Source organism: Anomaloglossus baeobatrachus, chromosome 1, assembly GCF_048569485.1.
Source record: "Anomaloglossus baeobatrachus isolate aAnoBae1 chromosome 1, aAnoBae1.hap1, whole genome shotgun sequence".
Taxonomy (NCBI): domain Eukaryota; kingdom Metazoa; phylum Chordata; class Amphibia; order Anura; family Aromobatidae; genus Anomaloglossus; species Anomaloglossus baeobatrachus.
Genome location: NC_134353.1, coordinates 559786553 through 559805741, shown reverse-complemented (window position 1 = coordinate 559805741; position 19189 = coordinate 559786553). Strand labels below are relative to the sequence as shown.

General features: G+C 47.7%; 1 protein-coding gene across 1 annotated transcript in view; it reads right to left on the bottom strand.

Moving 5' to 3' along the window:
• PSIP1 (PC4 and SRSF1 interacting protein 1) overlaps nt 1–19189 on the bottom strand; it is a 124259-nt gene that overhangs the window by 31279 nt on the left and 73791 nt on the right. The window contains exons 9-13 of the mRNA XM_075316944.1: nt 18953–19040; nt 11649–11850; nt 10923–11038; nt 8355–8404; nt 8193–8263 (exon numbers count right to left, since the gene is read on the bottom strand). Of these exons, the coding sequence (XP_075173059.1) occupies nt 8193–8263; nt 8355–8404; nt 10923–11038; nt 11649–11850; nt 18953–19040 (527 nt within the window). The remainder of the gene's footprint in view (nt 1–8192; nt 8264–8354; nt 8405–10922; nt 11039–11648; nt 11851–18952; nt 19041–19189) is intronic.

Here is a 19189-nt window from a genome sequence, read left to right as displayed (position 1 = left end):
TCTTGATGAATTTCATGCCCAAGTATATTCAGGGTGGCAGAACATTCCACAGCCATTAATATCTTCATTGATAACTTGCCAAGTGTGTAAGTGCATGTATTTATGCATGTGGTAGTCATACTAGACACTTAATAAATCAAAATATTTTGAACATTCAATTTTTTCATCATTTGCTTAGCTTTAAAATTTGATTTCCAAAATTCCAAGGACTACTCCTTCTTAGTTCTGCCATTTCAATGTTGAGGAGTTTGTCTATATAAAAATTTTACTATTTTAAATTTTCCCTTTTCATTTTAGAGGACTTGAATTTCAATGAACTTGGCTGCTCCTAATAATACATTGAAATACTTTTGTATTGCAGTATATTACGCTTGTCAGCACAATGTTGACAAAAATCCTGTTAAACCATGGCTTGGGCAGATGGAGAAGCAAAATGGCAGCCATGGGGGCCATTACTTGGCTTCCAGCTGTTATAGTAGGCTATTGGCACCCATAATCGTGTTAAGAGGGCCGATTGGTGGCAGAGGGAACCCCCTTTCCCTCTAACTATTAATTTAGGCGCTGTATTCGCTATGAATGCTGCAGTAAGATGATTAAACTGTTAAGATCAGCACTAGCACTGATCCTGGCAGTTGAGGGCTTAGTAATACTGTACCAGTGAAAAGCACTGACAACGGCTGGAAAATCAGCTTACCGAAAATGTACGTAGCAGACAATCTACTGCAATGTATATTTTCTGTGTTGGTTGGAAACCAATTAAAGCTGGTAATTGAAGTTTTAAGACAACAGCTATGTCAAATCTCTGGCACATACAGTAGTCCAATTTTTAAAGAGATTTTTCTTTTTATTGCAATCCATTTGTTACATGCTAACAGCATATAAAGCCAACAAAAATGCTCACCACACCAACAAGGAAAAAGGGGAGGGGGGAGGGAGGCAGGCAAAGGTGAAAGTATATGCTTATATGAAACCCAAGTAGTCAAGAGGTGATGGATATATAAAACCTAACCTACAAATTTTGGACTACAATGGTAGGAAAGTTAAAATATAAATCTTTACTAGACTAAATACATCCAAAGTGAAAACAATATAACAAAAGAATAATTATTATTATAAAATAAACAAGTGATGAGTAGGGATGACCGGACCTGGACTGTAAAAGTCCGGATCCGCACAGTTTCAAATATAAGCCGGGTCCGGGAATCCGGGTGTTTGATCTGAATCTGGCACTCGAGAAATTAAAAAAAAATGATACCCAGCACAGATAAAGCATATGGCTACAGGGCCCCAGCCCTGCACTTATCTGGGCTGTGTATCAAAATAAGTGGAACTGCATGGGGCTTTTTTTTTTTTAAACTATTTAAATAAATAATTAAAAAAGCGTGGTGTGCGGTCCCCCCAATTTTGATACCCAGCCATGATAAAGCCTGACCGCTGGGGGCTGGTATTCTCAGGCTGTTATCAAGCCCAAAAATAGTGATGCCCCCACATCACTAATCTTTTAAATGAAAGGAAATACACAAACACCAAGAAAAATATTTTATTTGGAATAAAATACAAAAAACACCCTCTTTCACCACTTTATTAACTCCCAAAACACCCCTGCAGGTCCAACGTAATCCACACGAAATCCACGACGGTCCTGGCTCTGCTACATCAGAGCCTGGAGAGACTGAAAATATGTCAGATCTCTCCAGGCTCCGGGAAAACACTGACAAGAAGGACCAGGCTGGCAGCAGTGATGTCACTCAGTTCACTGGAGGTCATACCTGGGTTCTCTCAGTATGACCTCTAGTGACTAGAAGCACTCTGGCTTAAAGTGTAGGGCCTGGCCTTGCCTCGCGCCTCGCACCCCGCCAGCCCTTGGACACTGACAGCCAGCCCCAACACTGACAGTGCTGGCCAGGTAGTGCAGCCCGCACCCCCCTGCCAGCCCTGTCACTGCCACTCTGGCTTAAAGTGTGGGGCCTTGCCTCGCACCCTGCCAGCACTTTAACAGTGATAGTGTCAGCAGGGGGATGCGGGCTGCCCCGCAATTCTCAGCCGGCACTGTCACTATTAAAGAGCTGGCGGGGAGTGGGACATGGCCCCACAGTTTAACAGTGACAGTGTCAGAAAGGGGGTACGGGCCAGCCACGATCAGCGGTGATATCATTCAGGGAAGGAGGACCATGGGAATCTTTCTCCTGTCACCGGAACTTACGTGAGTGACATCACGGTTGATTACAGCTCATACTCTGCCTGCAGTTACAGCATGCGGACATGTTCCATGATCGCGCTCTGTAACTTCAGATATGTGGCAGAGCTGAATCGCCGTGGGACCTCGCGTGGATTATGCCGGACCTGTAGGTGTGTTTTGGGGGTTAATAAAGTGGTGAAAGAGGGCGTTTTTTTTGTTTTATTCCAAATAAAGGATTTTTTCGTGTTTGTGTATTTCTTTTTACTTATACGAGGGGCTGCTGATAAGACTTTGGGTTTTGTGATCTTTTTTTGTTTTTATGGTAATGTTACATCACATGAAAGCCTTATGGCAGCAGTGTTCTACGCACCCGGGAAAACAAAATGGCGGAGTCTAATGCGATATTCACAGCAACTGAGAGCAGAGGAGTGATAAAATTGTTGTTTCTGCAAGGAAAGTCCGTGAAGGATATTCATAGTGATATGTCACAGACATTGGAGGATCAATGCCCTTCATATTCCACAGTAAAGAACTGGGTTGCCAAATTAAAATGGGCCACTTCAGCATCAATGATGAGAAACGTCCTATACTACCGAGAGTAGTGGTTGTTCCGAAGATCGTCTATGCTGTGTACAACCTCATGATGGAGAATTGACGAATTTCAGCTAAAGCAATAGCAGACATCATGGGCATTTCCAGTGAACGTGTTTGTGTCATTATCCATGAAACTTTGGAGATGAGGAAGATATCTGCAAAGTGGGTCCCCAAATGTTTGACAACAGATCAGAGAAGCATGTGAGTGAAAACTTCCTGGTCCATTTATCAGCGTTACCGGACTGATAAGAACTTCCTGGATTGACTGGTCACTATGGTTGAGACCTGGATTCATTTGTATGACCCTGAAAACAAGGAGCAGTCAAAAGAGTGGAGGCACAGTAGTTATCCTCATCCAAAGTTGTTCAGGGTGAAAAAATCAGCCACTAAGGTGATGGCGTCTGTGTTCTGGGATAAGGAGGGCGTGCTGCTAGTGGACTACCTTCTAAAGGGTTCCACCATCAATGCAAGGTATTACATTGAACTTTTGGACCAATTGAAGTCAGCTCTGAAGGCCAAAAGGCACAGCAAGCTGTCCAAAGGAATCTTGTTCCTGTAAGACAACACCGCCGCTCACAGTGCACAAGTGACCATAGTAAAACTGTCAGAGCTGGGCTTCCAGCTGGTTGACCACCCACCTTATTCACCAGATCTAGCTCTCTCCGACTATCATCTGTTTCCAAACTTAAAGAAGCACCTCAAGGGTACCAAATTTCACACCATTTCTGATGCCATGGCTGCTACGGATGCCTGGTTTGAGGCACAACCAAAATCATTCTTTTTGCTAGGCTTACAGAACTTGGAACACCGAAGTAAGAAGTGTGTTGACATCAGTGGAGAGTATGTGGAATAAATGTAAAGTTTCATCTTCCCATCTCGTTTCTTTCTGGGTAAACCCAAAGACTTATCAGCAGCCCCTAGTATGAACCCAATCATGCTTTGTTTTAATACTCATCACTTGTCTACTGCATCATTTTTTTTTATTGTTTTTATTCTTTATGTATTTATTCTAATAAAGATTTAGAAGTTTTCCTTATTGCTACCATTGTAGTTAGCATTTATAACCTACAAATGTTAATAGCAAAGTCAAAGTTAGGAGATGTGAGAGTGATATACATATTTTACACAATGCAGTGTAAGAAGAGGTAAAGTAAGGTGAAAAAGCTGCATAAAAAATGCCTTCAAACTTCTTGAATCAAAATCATGGGAAGTGGAGCAGTAATCAGAAACCTTCAGGATTATTCTTGCACTTTATTGCAAACTTCTATGTTAGAAAGTTTACAAAGACAGCATTATACCAAACAAAGAAGGGAATTTTGTTTACTTACCGTAAATTCCTTTTCTTCTAGCTCCAATTGGGAGACCCAGCAATTGGGTGTATAGCTATTGCCTCTGGAGGCCACACAAAGTATTACACTTAAAAGTGTAAGGCCCCTCCCCTTCTGGCTATACACCCCCAGTGGGATCACTGGCTCACCAGTTTTAGTGCCAAAGCAAGAAGGAGGAAAGCCAATAACTGATTTAAAGACCAATTCAATCCGAGGAAACATCGGAGAACTGAACCATACCACATGAACAACATGTGTACCCGAAAAAACAGAAAAACCCCGAGAAAACAGGGCGGGTGCTGGGTCTCCCAATTGGAGCTAGAAGAAAAGGAATTTACGGTAAGTAAACAAAATTCCCTTCTTCTTTGTCGCTCCATTGGGAGACCCAGACAATTGGGATGTCCAAAAGCAATCCCTGGGTGGGTAAAAGAATACCTCATGATAGGGCCGTCAAACGGCCCTCTCCTACAGGTGGCCAACCGCCGCCTGAATGACTTATCTACCTAGGCTGGCGTCTGCCGAAGCGTAGGTATGCATCTGATAATGCTTGGTAAAAGTAAGTAGACTCGACCAGGTGGGTGCCTGACACACCTGCTGAGCCGTAGCCTGGTGCCGTAATGCCCAGGATGCACCCACGGCTCTGGTAGAATGGGCCTTCGGCCTTGAGAGAACCAGAAGCCCAGTAGAACTGTAGGTTTCAAGAATTGGTGCCTCGAGCCCCCGAGCAAGGGTGGATCTGGAAGCTTGCGACTGTTTACGCCGACCAGCGACAAGGACAAAGAGTGCATCCGGGTGGCGCAGGAGCGCCATGCGGGAAGTAGAACCTGAGTGCTCTCACCAGAACCAACAGATGCAAATCTTTCTGAAATTGATGGACTGGACGAGGACACAAAGAAGGTGAGGTGATATCCTGATTGATATGAAAATGGGATACCACCTTAGGGAGAAATTCCGGAACCGGACGCAGAACTACCCTGTCCTGGTGAAGGACCAGGAAGGGAGTTTGTATGAGAGCGTTGCTAGCTCGGAAACTCTCCTAAGAGACGAGACCGTTACTAGAAGGCCACTTCCCGTGAAAACGGGAAGGGAGACATCCTTCAAAGGCTCGAAAGGCGGCATCTGGAGAGCAATTAGAACCTTGTTCAGATCTCAGGGCTCTAACGGCCGCTTGTACGGAGTGCTGAGAAGACAAACTCCCCGTAGGAACGTGCGTACCTGAGGAAGTCGTCGTTTCTGAAAAAATACAGATAGCGCTGAGACTTGTCCCTAAAGGGAACTGAGCGACAACCCATTTTCCTACCTAGATTGCAGGAAGGAAGGAAACATAGACGATGCAACCGGCCAGGGAGAAACACCCTGCGCCGAGCACCGAGATAAGAACATCTTCCACGTCCTGTGGTCAATCTTGGCGGACGTTGGTATGCTAGCCTGTCTCATGGTGGCAACCACGTCCTGAGGTAATCCTGAGGACACTAGGTTCCAGGACTCAATGCCACACCATCCGGTTGAGGGCCGTAGAATCCAAATGGAAGAATGGCCCTTGAGACAGCCAGTCTGATTGGTCTGGTAGTGCCCCCGGTTAGCCTACTGTGAGGCACCACAAAACCGAGTACCACACATCCTCGGCCAATTTGTAGCGACAAGGATGGTGCGGCCGCAGTCGGTCTTGATCTAGCGCAGTACTCTGGGCAACAATGCCAGAGGTGGCACCTAAGGTAGCTGGAACTGCGACCAATGCTGAACTAAGGCGTTTGCCGCCAGAGCTCGATGATTGTGAAAACCGTGCCATGAAGCTGGCACATTGTTGTTGTGCCGTGACGCCATTAGATCGACGTCCGGCCTCTGTCAGCGGCGCCAGATCTCCTGAAACCCGTCCGGGTGAGGAGACCATACTCTTTCGGCCACACCTCAGCGACTTAGGAAGTCAGCTTCCTAGTTTCCACACTTGGGATGAATTGTGGATATGGTGGATGCCGTGTCTTCCACCCACATCAGAACCTGCCGGACTTCCTGGAAGGCTTGCCGGTTGCGCGTTCTTCCTTGGTGGTTGATGTATGCCACCGCTGTGGAGCTGTCCGACTGAAGTCGGATATGCTTGCTTTTCAGCCGCTGTTGGAAGGATTGTAGGGCAAGATACACTGCTCTGTGTTCAAGAACATTGATCTGAAGAGTGGACTCTTGCTGAGTCCACGTACCCTGAGCGCTGTAGTGGAGAAAAACTGCTCCCCACCCTGATAGACTCGCGTCTGTCGTAACTATCGCCCAGACGGGGATAGGAAGGACCTTCTTTTTGACCAAGAGGTGAGAAGAAGCCACCACCGTAGAGATTCCTTGGCCGCCTGAGAAGAACGACGACCCTGTTGAGGGACGTCGACTCCTCGTCCCATTGGCGGAGAATGTCCCATTGTAGTGGACGCAGTAAAACTGCGCGAAAGGAACTGCCTCCATTGCTACCATCTTACGTAGGAAGTGCATGAGGCGTGTCAATATGTGCGACTGGTTCTTAAAGAAGAGCTTGCAGCCCGTAGTGAATGCTGTTTGTCTAGCGGCAGCTTCACTATCGCTGAGAGAGTAAGAAACTCTATGCCTAGATATGTTATCGATAGGGTCGGGGTCGGATCTGACTTTGAAAAGTTGATGATCCACCCAAAACTCTAGAGAGTCTCCAGCGCAACGTTCGGGCAGTGTTGGCATGTTTCCTAAGAGAGTGCCTTGACAAGTAGATCGTCTAAATACGGGACCACAGAGTGACCCTGAGAGTGCAGGACTGTGACTACTGCTGCCCTGACCTTGGCGAAGACCAGTTGGACTGTCGCTAGCCGGAAGGTAGAGCTACGAACAGAGGGTGTTCGTCTCCTATAACGAAGCGTAGAAACGCTAGTGCTCTGGATCAATCGGCACGTGTGGATAAGCATCCTTGATGCCTAATGATGCTAGGAAATATCCTTGGGACCTTGAGGCGATGACATGGCGGAGGGATTCCATCCGGAACCGCCTGGTGTCCACGAGCTTGCTGAGCATTTTTAGATCCAGAACGGGACGGAACGGCCCGTTGTTATAGGTACCGCAAAGAATTTGGGGTAAAAACCGTGACCTTGTTCCTGAAGAGGAACGGGGGTCATCACTCTTTCTGCCTATAGAGTGCACCCTGTTTGCAGAAGAGCAGCGGCCCGGCCGGGAGGTGGAGAAATTCTGAAGAATCGAGTTGGAGGACGAGAAGTGAGCTCTATCCTGTACCCGTGAGACAGAATGTCTCACACTCAATGGTCATTGACCTATGGCAGCTAAATATCGCCAAGGCGGGAGAGCCTGCTACGGACCGAGGCCGCAAGTCATGAGGAAGCCGCCTTGGAAGCGGGTTTTCCGACTGTCGCTTTTTTGGGCGAGACTGAGCCCGCTAAGAATCTTAGCTCCTCTGATCCTTTTGAGTCCACCTTGGACGAGGAAAAATGGGACCTGCCCGAGCCTCGAAAAGGCCGAAAACCCCGACTGCCTCTTGCTCTGTTGGGGTTTGTTGTGTCCGGGCTGAGGAAAGGATGAATCCTTACCCCTGGACTGTTTGATGGTTACATCCAACGCTCACCAAACAGTCGGTCAGCAGAAAAAGGCAACTGGTTAGGCAACCTTTTTTGGAAGCAGAATCTGCCTTCCATTCACTTAACGAGCAGACCAGGCTCTGCTTAAAAACACGGAGTAGCGGAGGCTACCGCCGCACGGTTCGCAGAGTCCAGGACAACCTGAATCGCGTAAGAAACAAATGCAGACATTTGAGAGGTTAAGGATGCCACCTGCGGCACAGATGTACGTGTAACCGTGTCAATCTGTGTAAGACAAGCTGAAATAGCTTGGAGTGCCCCAAGGGAGAGAATGCCGGAGCAATGCCTCCTTCGCACAAAGCACAAAACTGGTGAGCCAGTGATCCCACTGGGGGTGTATAGCCAGAAGGGGAGGGGCCTTACACTTTTAAGTGTAATACTTTGTGTGGCCTCCAGAGGCAATAGCTATACACCCAATTGTCTGGGTCTCCCAATGGAGCGACAAAGAAACTTGATGTTTATAGCAGTTGTTCTGACAATAATAAAAACACATACCTGGTGATCAATTTTTAAAGCGTTCTTAATTTCAGCATGTATCCTTTGAAGTCTGGAATCTATGGAGACTTCTGAAATGTGTAGGAAACATTAATATAACAAATTCACTAAATGGTACTGTTGGTAGAAGGGGAAAGAAAACGGAAAAACAGAAAGGCAAACCTTTTTTCTTGTCAAACTTCTTGACTTCGGGTTTTTTTACTTCTACTTTGCTGAGAAGACAAAAAAGTAACAGACACTAAATATTAATTGGGGCCGGCATATTTAAGTGTTTATGCTACAAAATGGACGTGAAACATTTTGCTTAATCATAAACATTTTGAGCAATTCAGAACTGTGCAAACAATTTTACTACTTTTGACATTTTCATGCAAGTTTTAACAAGCTTTGATAAAATGGGGGGAAATGAGGAGTAGCGGGGCGGGAGAAGTCTCGACTACGACTTGCACGTCAAATTCAGCCAAAGTGACAGCGTTTCTTATACCAGAAATGTTACTCCAGTCCCTGACTAAAAGTAACCTATCTGATGAGGCACACTCCAGAGATCAGATGCACTCATTAAATAGCATGAATCTCTTGTGTCGGCACGGCCTTCATTAAGAATGGTATATGAAATGTTAGTCTTAAAGAATCAGGGCCATTGTATATAGTAAAATATGGTGATATGAAAGATAGCGAACTACCATGTGTTCTAGAAAATATGATGGTAGTATTGTCATAGGTGGGAAAACAGGAATGCAAAGCAGCCAATGAATGCAGAAAGAAAACCACGGAAAAAAAAACCCCTCCAAAATCAAAGAAATTCAAAGGTGATCTGAGCAAATCTAGGTATTGGAAACTGAACTAGGTCATTTCTAGCAATGTTTTTTTTTTTTTAAATAACAGTGAAGAAATGCACATGAGTGATCCCTTATACATCGGTGAAACAGTAACAGAATATTAAGAGATTAGTCAAAAATTTAACCCCCCTTAATGACCAGACCAAGTTTTTTATATGTCAACATATTTCAGTGAGTTTGAGATTGTTTTTTCGTGACATATATTTTATGATAAAGTTAAATGTAGGTTGACATGTTTTGCATTTAATTTAGAAAATGACAGAAATTCCACAAAAATTTCCAAAAAATTTGCAATTTTCCAACTTTTTAATCCAGGTAGTCGCACCACACACAAAATAGTAAACAAATAACATTTACCTCGCGTCTGCGTTACATCAGCACCATCTGTAAAATGTTCTTTTATTTTGTTAGGATATTAAAAGCTTTAAAACTGTAGAAGTAATTTTTAATTTTTTTTTTTTTTAAATAAATTTTCAAAATTTATTTTTTTAGGGACATAATCACATTTGAAGTGACTTATGTATTGGAAAACCCCCAAAAGTGATACTATTTTAAAAACAGCACCACTCAACATATTCAAAGCTGAATTAATCCAACGTGGCAGGACAGGAAAGAAACATTTTATTTTTACTACCTAAATACTGCAAACTTCTGAACAGGCCAATATAGGTGACAGTTTCTAAGTCCTTTATTTAGCCATGAATTGCCATGGCAACCATCAGGACCCCATAATCATGATCTCAGAGTGCTAACAGAGTTAGGCTGGATTCACACTTGTGTATGACTCGCGCAAGTGCAATGTGAGAAAATCTCGCATTGCACTTGACCCAATGTTAGGCTATGTGCGCACGTTGCGTAATTACATGCAGTTACGCTGCGCTTTGTAGCGCAGCGTAACTGCATGCGTCCTGCGTCCCCTGCATAATCTATGAAGATTTTGCAGGAGCCGTGCGCACGTGGCGTCTTAGAGCGCAGCGCTTCGGCTGCTGCCCGAAGCGCGCGTTCTAAGAAGTGACATGTCACTTCTTTCGTGCGCTTTGCCTGCAGCCCCTGCTCTGTCTATGGGAGGAGCTGAAGTCAGAGCGCATGGAATCAGCTTTATTATTTTTTTTTTTCACTACGGACATTTTCTGCAGCGATTTGAAGCGCACGTGTGCTCTTCAGATCGCTGCAGAAATTTCTGCAGTGACTGTACGCAACGTGCGCACATAGCCTTAGACAATGCTGCAGCTCAGATCTGCGTGTTTTTCCTCAGCCCTAAATGGACTGAGGAAAAAATCGCAGCATGCTGCTATTGTCTGCGGGAGCTGTGTCACTCGCACCCATACAAGTGAATGGGTGCGAGAGAAACATCGGACTGCACTCGGATGTTATCCATGTGCAGTACGATATAAGCACAGGCTGATAATGGAGATAGGGGATTAACACCTTTGTCTCCTCTGCAGCGCCCGCCCTCTCCTTCGTAGCTATGACCCGATCGCAAGATCGGGTCACAGTTGCCTGTCACTCGGCTCACGCTCGCAGTAGAGCCTGAGGCGGGGGTCATTAGCATATTGCACACGACGCTCTCGCATCAGATGCCATACGCTAATGTGACTCCAGCCTTAAAGAGGAAAATACTCGTGCCACACCCCAGTTATCCATTATCTAGTCATCGTCATTAAAAGCAGCATCTAACAGGTTAAAGGGCGATGGTTGGTGCCATCATTGACCGTGAGCGATGTAGCAGGGTGTCAGCTGTAGTGTACAGCTGACAGCGACTCAATTTTCATTTATCTGAGGGGAGAGATGTTATTCACTTGTATCTAAAGCCAGTATAAGTTTTGGTGGGTGCTAAGCTAAAGTTAAAAAAGTGTATATAAAAAAAAAAGGTAAATGTGGAATTGTTTACCTCTCTATCTCCGCTATGTCTTCTGGTTTCCTTTTCTTCTCGACGACTTCTTTTTCATGTACAGGTTTGAAGCCTCTCTTTTGGGCAAGTTGGGAAGGTTTTCCAGCTTTGCCCTTCTATTAGAAAAAGATTACATATTACCCATTAATCTCTTAACGATCGCGGGCAGTAAAATTACATCCTAAACCCCATAGGGGTAATCCTCGCAGGGCTGCTGCGAGCAGGCGGTGGAGATCACTGCACATGTCAGCTGATTTAAACAGCTGACATGTGTACCTCGCAACACATTGTTGGAACAGTGCCCCTACAGGAGGTGTGTATACAGTGTTTTCTATTTTATTGAGTCCTGAATAGATGTTGGGGTACTCCAGTAGTGGACAACTTGTCTAAAAGAGAGGTCGGCATTGACCATGTTCCTAATAAGCTCATTTGATTACACAGACTTGTGAAATGAGAAGTTTTACATGATATTGTGACAACTGTTTCTAGACTGTATTGTTACACCTTCCCCTCCCCCAAACGATACAATACATTTCATAAAGTGTAAAAGAAATCTTGCATTTAGGAATCAAAATACAAGCTCATTGTGTAATGTCAAAACCTATGATATGCAAACATTTATATTTCTCCTCACTGAAATGCCTGTTTATTGGACTCAAGTTTGAAAATCTCCATATTATCAGGAAACCGCAGAAGGTTTTGTTGATCAAGAGAGGACACACATACCTTTTCTTCTTCCTGACCATCATCTTCAGCATCTGAATCAGGTTTGCTTGCAACTTTCTTCTTGGTTTCAGTTTCCCTCTTGTTAGCCTCTTTTGGTTTCTCTTCTTCCTCTTCACCACTTTCCTCATCTTTTCGTACAGGCTGCGGCTTTTGAAGTTTATTATCTAAGACTGTCTTTTTATGTTGATCATCGTCGCTTGGGCTATTCATAAAGATACACAAAGAAATGCTCTTATGGCAAATAAAGTAGGAAGAAGAAGGGAATTTTGTTTACTTACCGTAAATTCCTTTTCTTCTAGCTCCAATTGGGAGACCCAGACAATTGGGTGTATAGCTTCTGCCTCCGGAGGCCACACAAAGTATTACACTTAAAAGTGTAAACCCCTCCCCTCTGCCTATACACCCTCCCGTGCATCACGGGCTCCTCAGTTTTGGTGCAAAAGCAGGAAGGAGGAAACTTATAAATTGGTCTAAGGTAAATTCAATCCGAAGGATGTTCGGAGAACTGAAACCATGAACCAAAAGAACAATTCAACATGAACAATATGTGTACACAAAGAACAACAGCCCGAAGGGAACAGGGGCGGGTGCTGGGTCTCCCAATTGGAGCTAGAAGAAAAGGAATTTACGGTAAGTAAACAAAATTCCCTTCTTCTTTGTCGCTCCATTGGGAGACCCAGACAATTGGGACGTCCAAAAGCAGTCCCTGGGTGGGTAAAAGAATACCTCGGTAAAAGGAGCCGTAAAACGGCCCCCTCTTACAGGTGGGCAACCGCCGCCTGAAGGACTCGCCTACCTAGACTGGCATCTGCCGAAGCGTAGGTATGCACTTGATAGTGTTTCGTGAAAGTGTGCAGACTCGACCAGGTAGCCGCCTGACACACCTGCTGAGCCGTAGCCTGGTGCCGCAAAGCCCAGGACGCACCCACGGCTCTGGTAGAATGGGCCTTCAGCCCTGAAGGAACCGGAAGCCCAGAAGAACGGTAGGCTTCCAGAATTGGTTCCTTGATCCACCGAGCCAAGGTTGACTTGGAAGCCTGCGACCCTTTACGCTGGCCAGCGACAAGGACAAAGAGCGCATCCGAGAGGCGCAGGGGCGCCGTGCGAGAAATGTAGAGTCTGAGTGCTCTCACCAGATCCAACAAGTGCAAATCCTTTTCACATTGGTGAACTGGATGAGGACAAAAAGAAGGTAAGGAGATATCCTGATTGAGATGAAAAGGGGATACCACCTTCGGGAGGAATTCCGGAACCGGACGCAGAACCACCTTGTCCTGGTGAAACACCAGGAAGGGGGCTTTGCATGACAGCGCTGCTAGCTCAGACACTCTCCGAAGTGATGTGACTGCCACTAGGAAGACCACCTTCTGCGAAAGGCGTGAAAGAGGAATATCCTTCATTGGCTCGAAGGGTGGTTTCTGAAGAGCCGTTAGCATCCTGTTCAGATCCCAGGGTTCTAGCGGACGCTTGTAAGGAGGGACTATGTGGCAAACCCCCTGCAGGAACGTGCGTACCTGTGGAAGCCTGGCTAGACGCTTTTGAAAAAACACAGAGAGCGCCGAGACTTGTCCCTTAATGGAGCCGAGAGACAAACCCTTTTCCATTCCGGATTGAAGGAAGGACAGAAAAGTGGGCAAGGCAAATGGCCAGGGAGTAAAACCCTGATCAGAGCACCAGGATAAGAAGATCCTCCACGTCCTGTGGTAGATCTTGGCGGACGTTGGTTTCCTGGCCTGTCTCATAGTGGCAATGACCTCTTGAGATAACCCTGAAGACGCTAGGATCCAGGACTCAATGGCCACACAGTCAGGTTGAGGGCCGCAGAATTCAGATGGGAAAATGGCCCTTGAGACAGCAAGTCTGGTCGGTCTGGTAGTGCCCACGGTTGGCCCACCGTGAGATGCCACAGATCCGGGTACCACGACCTCCTCGGCCAGTCTGGAGCGACGAGGATGGCGCGGCGGCAGTCGGACCTGATCTTGCGTAACACTCTGGGCAGCATTGCCAGAGGAGGAAACACATAAGGTAGTCGAAACTGCGACCAATCCTGAACTAATGCGTCCGCCGCCAGAGCTCTGTGATCTTGAGACCGTGCCATGAATGCCGGGACTTTGTTGTTGTGCCGAGACGCCATGAGATCGACGTCCGGCGTTCCCCAGCGGCAACAGATCTCTTGAAACACGTCCGGGTGAAGAGACCATTCCCCTGCGTCCATGCCCTGGCGACTGAGAAAGTCTGCTTCCCAGTTTTCTACGCCCGGGATGTGAACTGCGGAGATGGTGGAGGCTGTGGCTTCCACCCACAGCAGAATCCGCCGAACTTCCTGGAAGGCTTGCCGACTGCGTGTGCCGCCTTGGTGGTTGATGTATGCCACCGCCGTGGCGTTGTCCGACTGAATTCGGATCTGCCTGCCTTCCAGCCACGGCTGGAACGCTTTTAGGGCTAGATACACTGCCCTTATCTCCAGAACATTGATCTGAAGGGAGGACTCTGGCTGAGTCCAGGTACCCTGAGCCCTGTGGTGGAGAAAGACCGCTCCCCACCCTGACAGACTTGCGTCCGTCGTGACCACAGCCCAGGATGGGGGCAGGAAGGATTCCCCTTCGACAGAGAAGTGGGAAGAAGCCACCACTGAAGGGAGGCCTTGGCTGCCCGAGAAAGGGAGACGTTCCTGTCGAGGGACGTCGACTTCCTGTCCCATTTGCGGAGAATGTCCCATTGAAGTGGACGCAGATGAAACTGCGCAAAAGGAACTGCCTCCATTGCTGCCACCATCTTCCCTAGGAAGTGCATGAGGCGCCTCAAGGGGTGCGACTGGGCTCGAAGGAGAGATTGCACCCCTGTTTGTAGTGAACGCTGTTTGTCCAGCGGAAGCTTCACTATCGCTGAGAGAGTATGAAACTCCATGCCGAGATATGTCAGTGATTGGGCCGGTGTCAATTTTGACTTTGGGAAATTGATGATCCACCCGAATCTCTGGAGAGTCTCCAGAGCAATGTTCAGGCTGTGTTGGCATGCCACCCGAGAGGGGGCCTTGACAAGCAGATCGTCTAAGTAAGGGATCACCGAGTGTCCCTGAGAGTGTAGGACTGCTACAACCGTTGCCATGACCTTGGTGAAGACCCGTGGGGCTGTCGCCAGGCCGAAAGGCAGTGCCACGAACTGAAGGTGTTCGTCCCCGATGGCGAAACGCAGGAAGCGCTGATGCTCTGGTGCAATCGGCACGTGGAGATAAGCATCCCTGATGTCGATTGATGCTAGGAAGTCTCCTTGGGACATTGAGGCGATGACGGAGCGGAGAGATTCCATCCGGAACCGCCTGGTTTTCACGTGTCTGTTGAGCAGTTTTAGGTCCAGAACGGGACGGAAAGATCCGTCCTTTTTTGGCACCACAAACAAGTTGGAGTAAAAACCGTGGCCCCATTGCTGAAGGGGAACAGGGATCACCACTCCTTCTGCCTTCAGAGTGCTCACCGCCTGAAGAAGAGCATCGGCTCGCTCGGGGGGTGGAGATGTTCTGAAGAAACGAGTCGGAGGACGAGAGCTGAACTCTATCCTGTAACCGTGAGACAGAATGTCTCTCACCCATCGGTCTTGGACATGTGGCAACCAGGCGTCGCAAAAGCGGGAGAGCCTGCCACCGACCGAGGATGCGGTTTGGGGAGGCCGAAAGTCATGAGGAGGCCGCTTTGGGAGCGGTTCCTCCGGCGGTCTTCTTAGGACGTGACTTAGACCGCCATGAATCGGAGTTCCTCTGACCCTTCTGTGGCCTGTTGGACGAGGAGAATTGAGATCTGGCTGAGGGCCGAAAGGACCGAAACCTCGATTGTACCTTCCGTTGTGGAGGTCTGTTTGGTTTGGACTGGGGTAAGGACGAGTCCTTTCCCTTGGATTGTTTAATGATTTCATCCAATCGCTCGCCAAACAGGCGGTCGCCAGAAAATGGCAACCCGGTTAAGAACTTTTTGGAAGCAGAGTCTGCCTTCCATTCACGTAGCCACATGGCCCTGCGGACTGCCACCGAATTGGCGGATGCTACCGCCGTACGGCTTGCAGAGTCCAGGACAGCATTCATGGCGTAGGACGCAAACGCCGACGCCTGAGAGGTTAAGGACACAACCTGCGGAGTAGAGGCACGTGTGACTGCGTTAATCTCAGACTGACAAGCTGAGATAGCTTGAAGAGCCCATACGGCTGCGAATGCTGGAGCAAAGGACGCGCCAATAGCTTCATAGATGGATTTCATCAGGAGCTCTATCTGCCTGTCAGTGGCATCCTTGAGTGATGCACCATCTGCCACTGCAACTATGGATCTAGCCGCCAGTCTAGAGACTGGAGGATCCACCTTGGGACACTGAGCCCAACCCTTGACTACGTCAGGAGGGAAGGGATAACGTGTGTCATTAAGGCGCCTAGTAAAGCGCTTATCTGGAAAAGCTCGGTGTTTCTGGACTGTATCCCTGAAGTCGGAGTGATCAAGAAAACCACTCCGCGTACGTTTGGGAAACCTAAAATGGAATTTCTCCTGCTGAGAAGCTGACTCCTGAATCGGAGGAGCTGGAGGAGAAAGATCCAACACCTGATTGATGGACGCTATAAGGTCGTTTACTATGGCGTCCCCTTCAGGTGTATCAAGGTTGAGAGCGGTGTCAGGATCAGAGTCCTGATCTGCCACCTCCGCTTCGTCCTCCAGAGAGTCCTCATGCTGAGACCCTGAACAGTGTGATGAAGTCGAGGGAAGCTCCCAGCGAGCCCGCTTAGCCGGTCTGGGACTGCGGTCCGTGTCGGAGTCCTCACCGTGGGACCTATGAGTCGCCCCAGGAGCACTTTGCTGCTCCAACCGGGGGGGGGCCTGGGGTCAATGATTCAACTGTGCCCGGGGCCTGTGTTACCGGTCTGGACTGCAAAGCTTCCAGTATCTTGGCAGACCATTTATCCATAGACTCAGACAGTTTGTCAGCGAATACTGCAAACTCTGTCCCTGTCACCTGGACAGTGGCAGCAGGTGGTTCCACCTGGGCCGGGGGTCCCACCAGTGGCAGAGGCTCCGGCTGAGTGAGTGTCACAGGGGCCGAACATTGCACACAATGAGGGTAGGTGGAACCTGCAGGAAGCATAGCCGCACATGAGGTACAGGTTGCAAAGTAAGCCTGTGCCTTGGCACCCTTGCTTTTTGTGGACGACATGCTGTTGTCTCCTCTTAGAGCAATCAGTGAGGGTATATAGCCAAAAGCAAATAGTGCGGCCGTACAGAGTAAATGTATACAATATAAGCATATAAGTATACACTTCGGCACCCAGGGGGGCCAGCACCTAGTAACAGGTGCGGCTTACCGACCGCCCGCAGCGGTTGTGTGACCACCAGATTCCGTGCCCGGGCCTCCCAGAGCTGTGGAGCTCGGTGTTGTCTCCCCTCTGCGATTCTCCAGCGTCTGAAGTGCTGATAGCAATGGCTGCCAGCGTTCTGAGAGGAGGAGGGGGCCGTGGGCGTGCCTCAGAAAGTGCGGGAATCTGGTGCCCCACGGTGCTCAGTGAGGGGGGAGAAGGATACGAAGTATGCTCCAGCCCTCAGCGCTGACGTCCAGTGCAGCGTCCCGCCCTTACCCCTGACTGGCAGGCCTGGGGGCGGGAGTATGCGGTACTAGGCCGCAAAAGCCGGGGAGTAAAGTTATAAGCGCGGCCGGCAAACAAGCGCGGTCAGCGCGGTAGTCCCGGCGCACCAACACACCCAGCAGCTGCTGCAGCATCCATAACACAGGCGCTCTATGCGCCGTCCCCAAGGGGACACAGAGTACCTCAGAGTAGCAGGGCCTGTCCCTGACGATACCCGGCTCCTGTCCAGCAGATTCCCCCAGGGGCTGCGGAGGGAGCACGGTCCCAGTGCCTGGTGACCGGTTAGGATCCCACTTCACCCAGAGCCCCTAAGGGATGGGGAAGGAAAACAGCATGTGGCTCCTGCCTATGTACCTGCAATGGGTACCTCAACCTTAACAGCACCGCCGACCAGAGTGGGGTGAGAAGGGAGCATGCCGGGGGCCCTGTTATGGGCCCTCTTTTCTTCCATCCGATATAGTCAGCAGCTGCTGCTGACTAAATTGTGGAGCTTGCGTGCATGTGTGCCTCCTTCGCACAAAGCATAAAAACTGAGGAGCCCGTGATGCACGGGGGGGTGTATAGGCAGAGGGGAGGGGTTTACACTTTTAAGTGTAATACTTTGTGTGGCCTCCGGAGGCAGAAGCTATACACCCAATTGTCTGGGTCTCCCAATGGAGCGACAAAGAAAACAGAGGTGGTGTTAGCATTAAATAGTATTATCCGAAAACTAGTAAGACATGCTTTTTTTTTTTTTTTCATAAATGAAGTGTTTACATTATCAAATGCAGACACTGGGTGCAAAGAATGACACACCTTGATTACAATTGTGGCTGTTATATTTTGTCTGTGACATTATCTGCCTGTTTTGAGGTGGCTTCCTGACTTGCGCCGTATATGTTTGGTGGATGTTGGGAAGGGGTTAAAAAGTAACTAAACTTTGAATGTTCTTTTATATTTGGCAGACATTTTAATTGCTTGTGCGCACACAAACAGCGGAGTACAGATTTAATAGAAAACACAGGAATAGCCTTCAGCAGGCCCTGCCTGTGTGAGGACAGAGTGTACTAATAAAAAGCGTATTGCGGAGCTGCTCACTTTTTGAGCAATTTGTGTCTATTGCCTGGAAAATATGAAAAACATTCAAAAGGCTAGCAACTCTGTAAGCCCTCTTAGCCGGTGGATTAATGGAGTGGGCTCAGGAGCTTACCCTTTCCGGCAGAAGGCTGTTAGTCAGCCATCATTTCCCTTTAACCGCCGCAGGTGGAGCATACCTACACCCAAGGCTGTTGACATGTTGAATGTCGCGGTCATTACCAGGCAGAGGTACAGCCAGCCTGAGCCGAGGGGTCGCGCTGTTCTAAATACCCAAAGATTTTAAGACTTTGAGTCACTGATAAGAATGTTAATGTATTTTGTAAATTATTGTGCATTTGTATAAAACTGCATTGAGGCATCCCAGAGTGTACAGTGTTCGGGTGTCTATTATTTAAGTTAAGTTTTAATTGAGTGTGTTAAAATAGTGTAAAAATTGTCCTGTCACCAAAAGGGTTACAGAACTGAAGAGAAAGAAAGTATGAATAGCAATACACAAGGTGCTCATTTCCCTAAAATGACACAATAATAATAAATAGGTAACAAGGCTACAAGTAAAAAGCTCCAACCAAGCACAACAATTTAATCTTGTAAAATGATTACATGAAGATTCTTACACTTCAGGCTCCGATGTAGGAGGAAGTGGTGGTGTTCTTATTATCCTAGGTCTCCCCCTAGGTTTCTTCTGTGGAATCTCTACTTGTACTAAAATTAAATAATCAACAGCAAAAAATTAATTATCCAATAAACACAACACACACACTTCTTTCAAAAAAGACACTTTATAAGGAGGTTTCCAACTAATACAAGTGACTACTAAGATACATAGGAAACGCAGAATGAGGGTGCCCCAG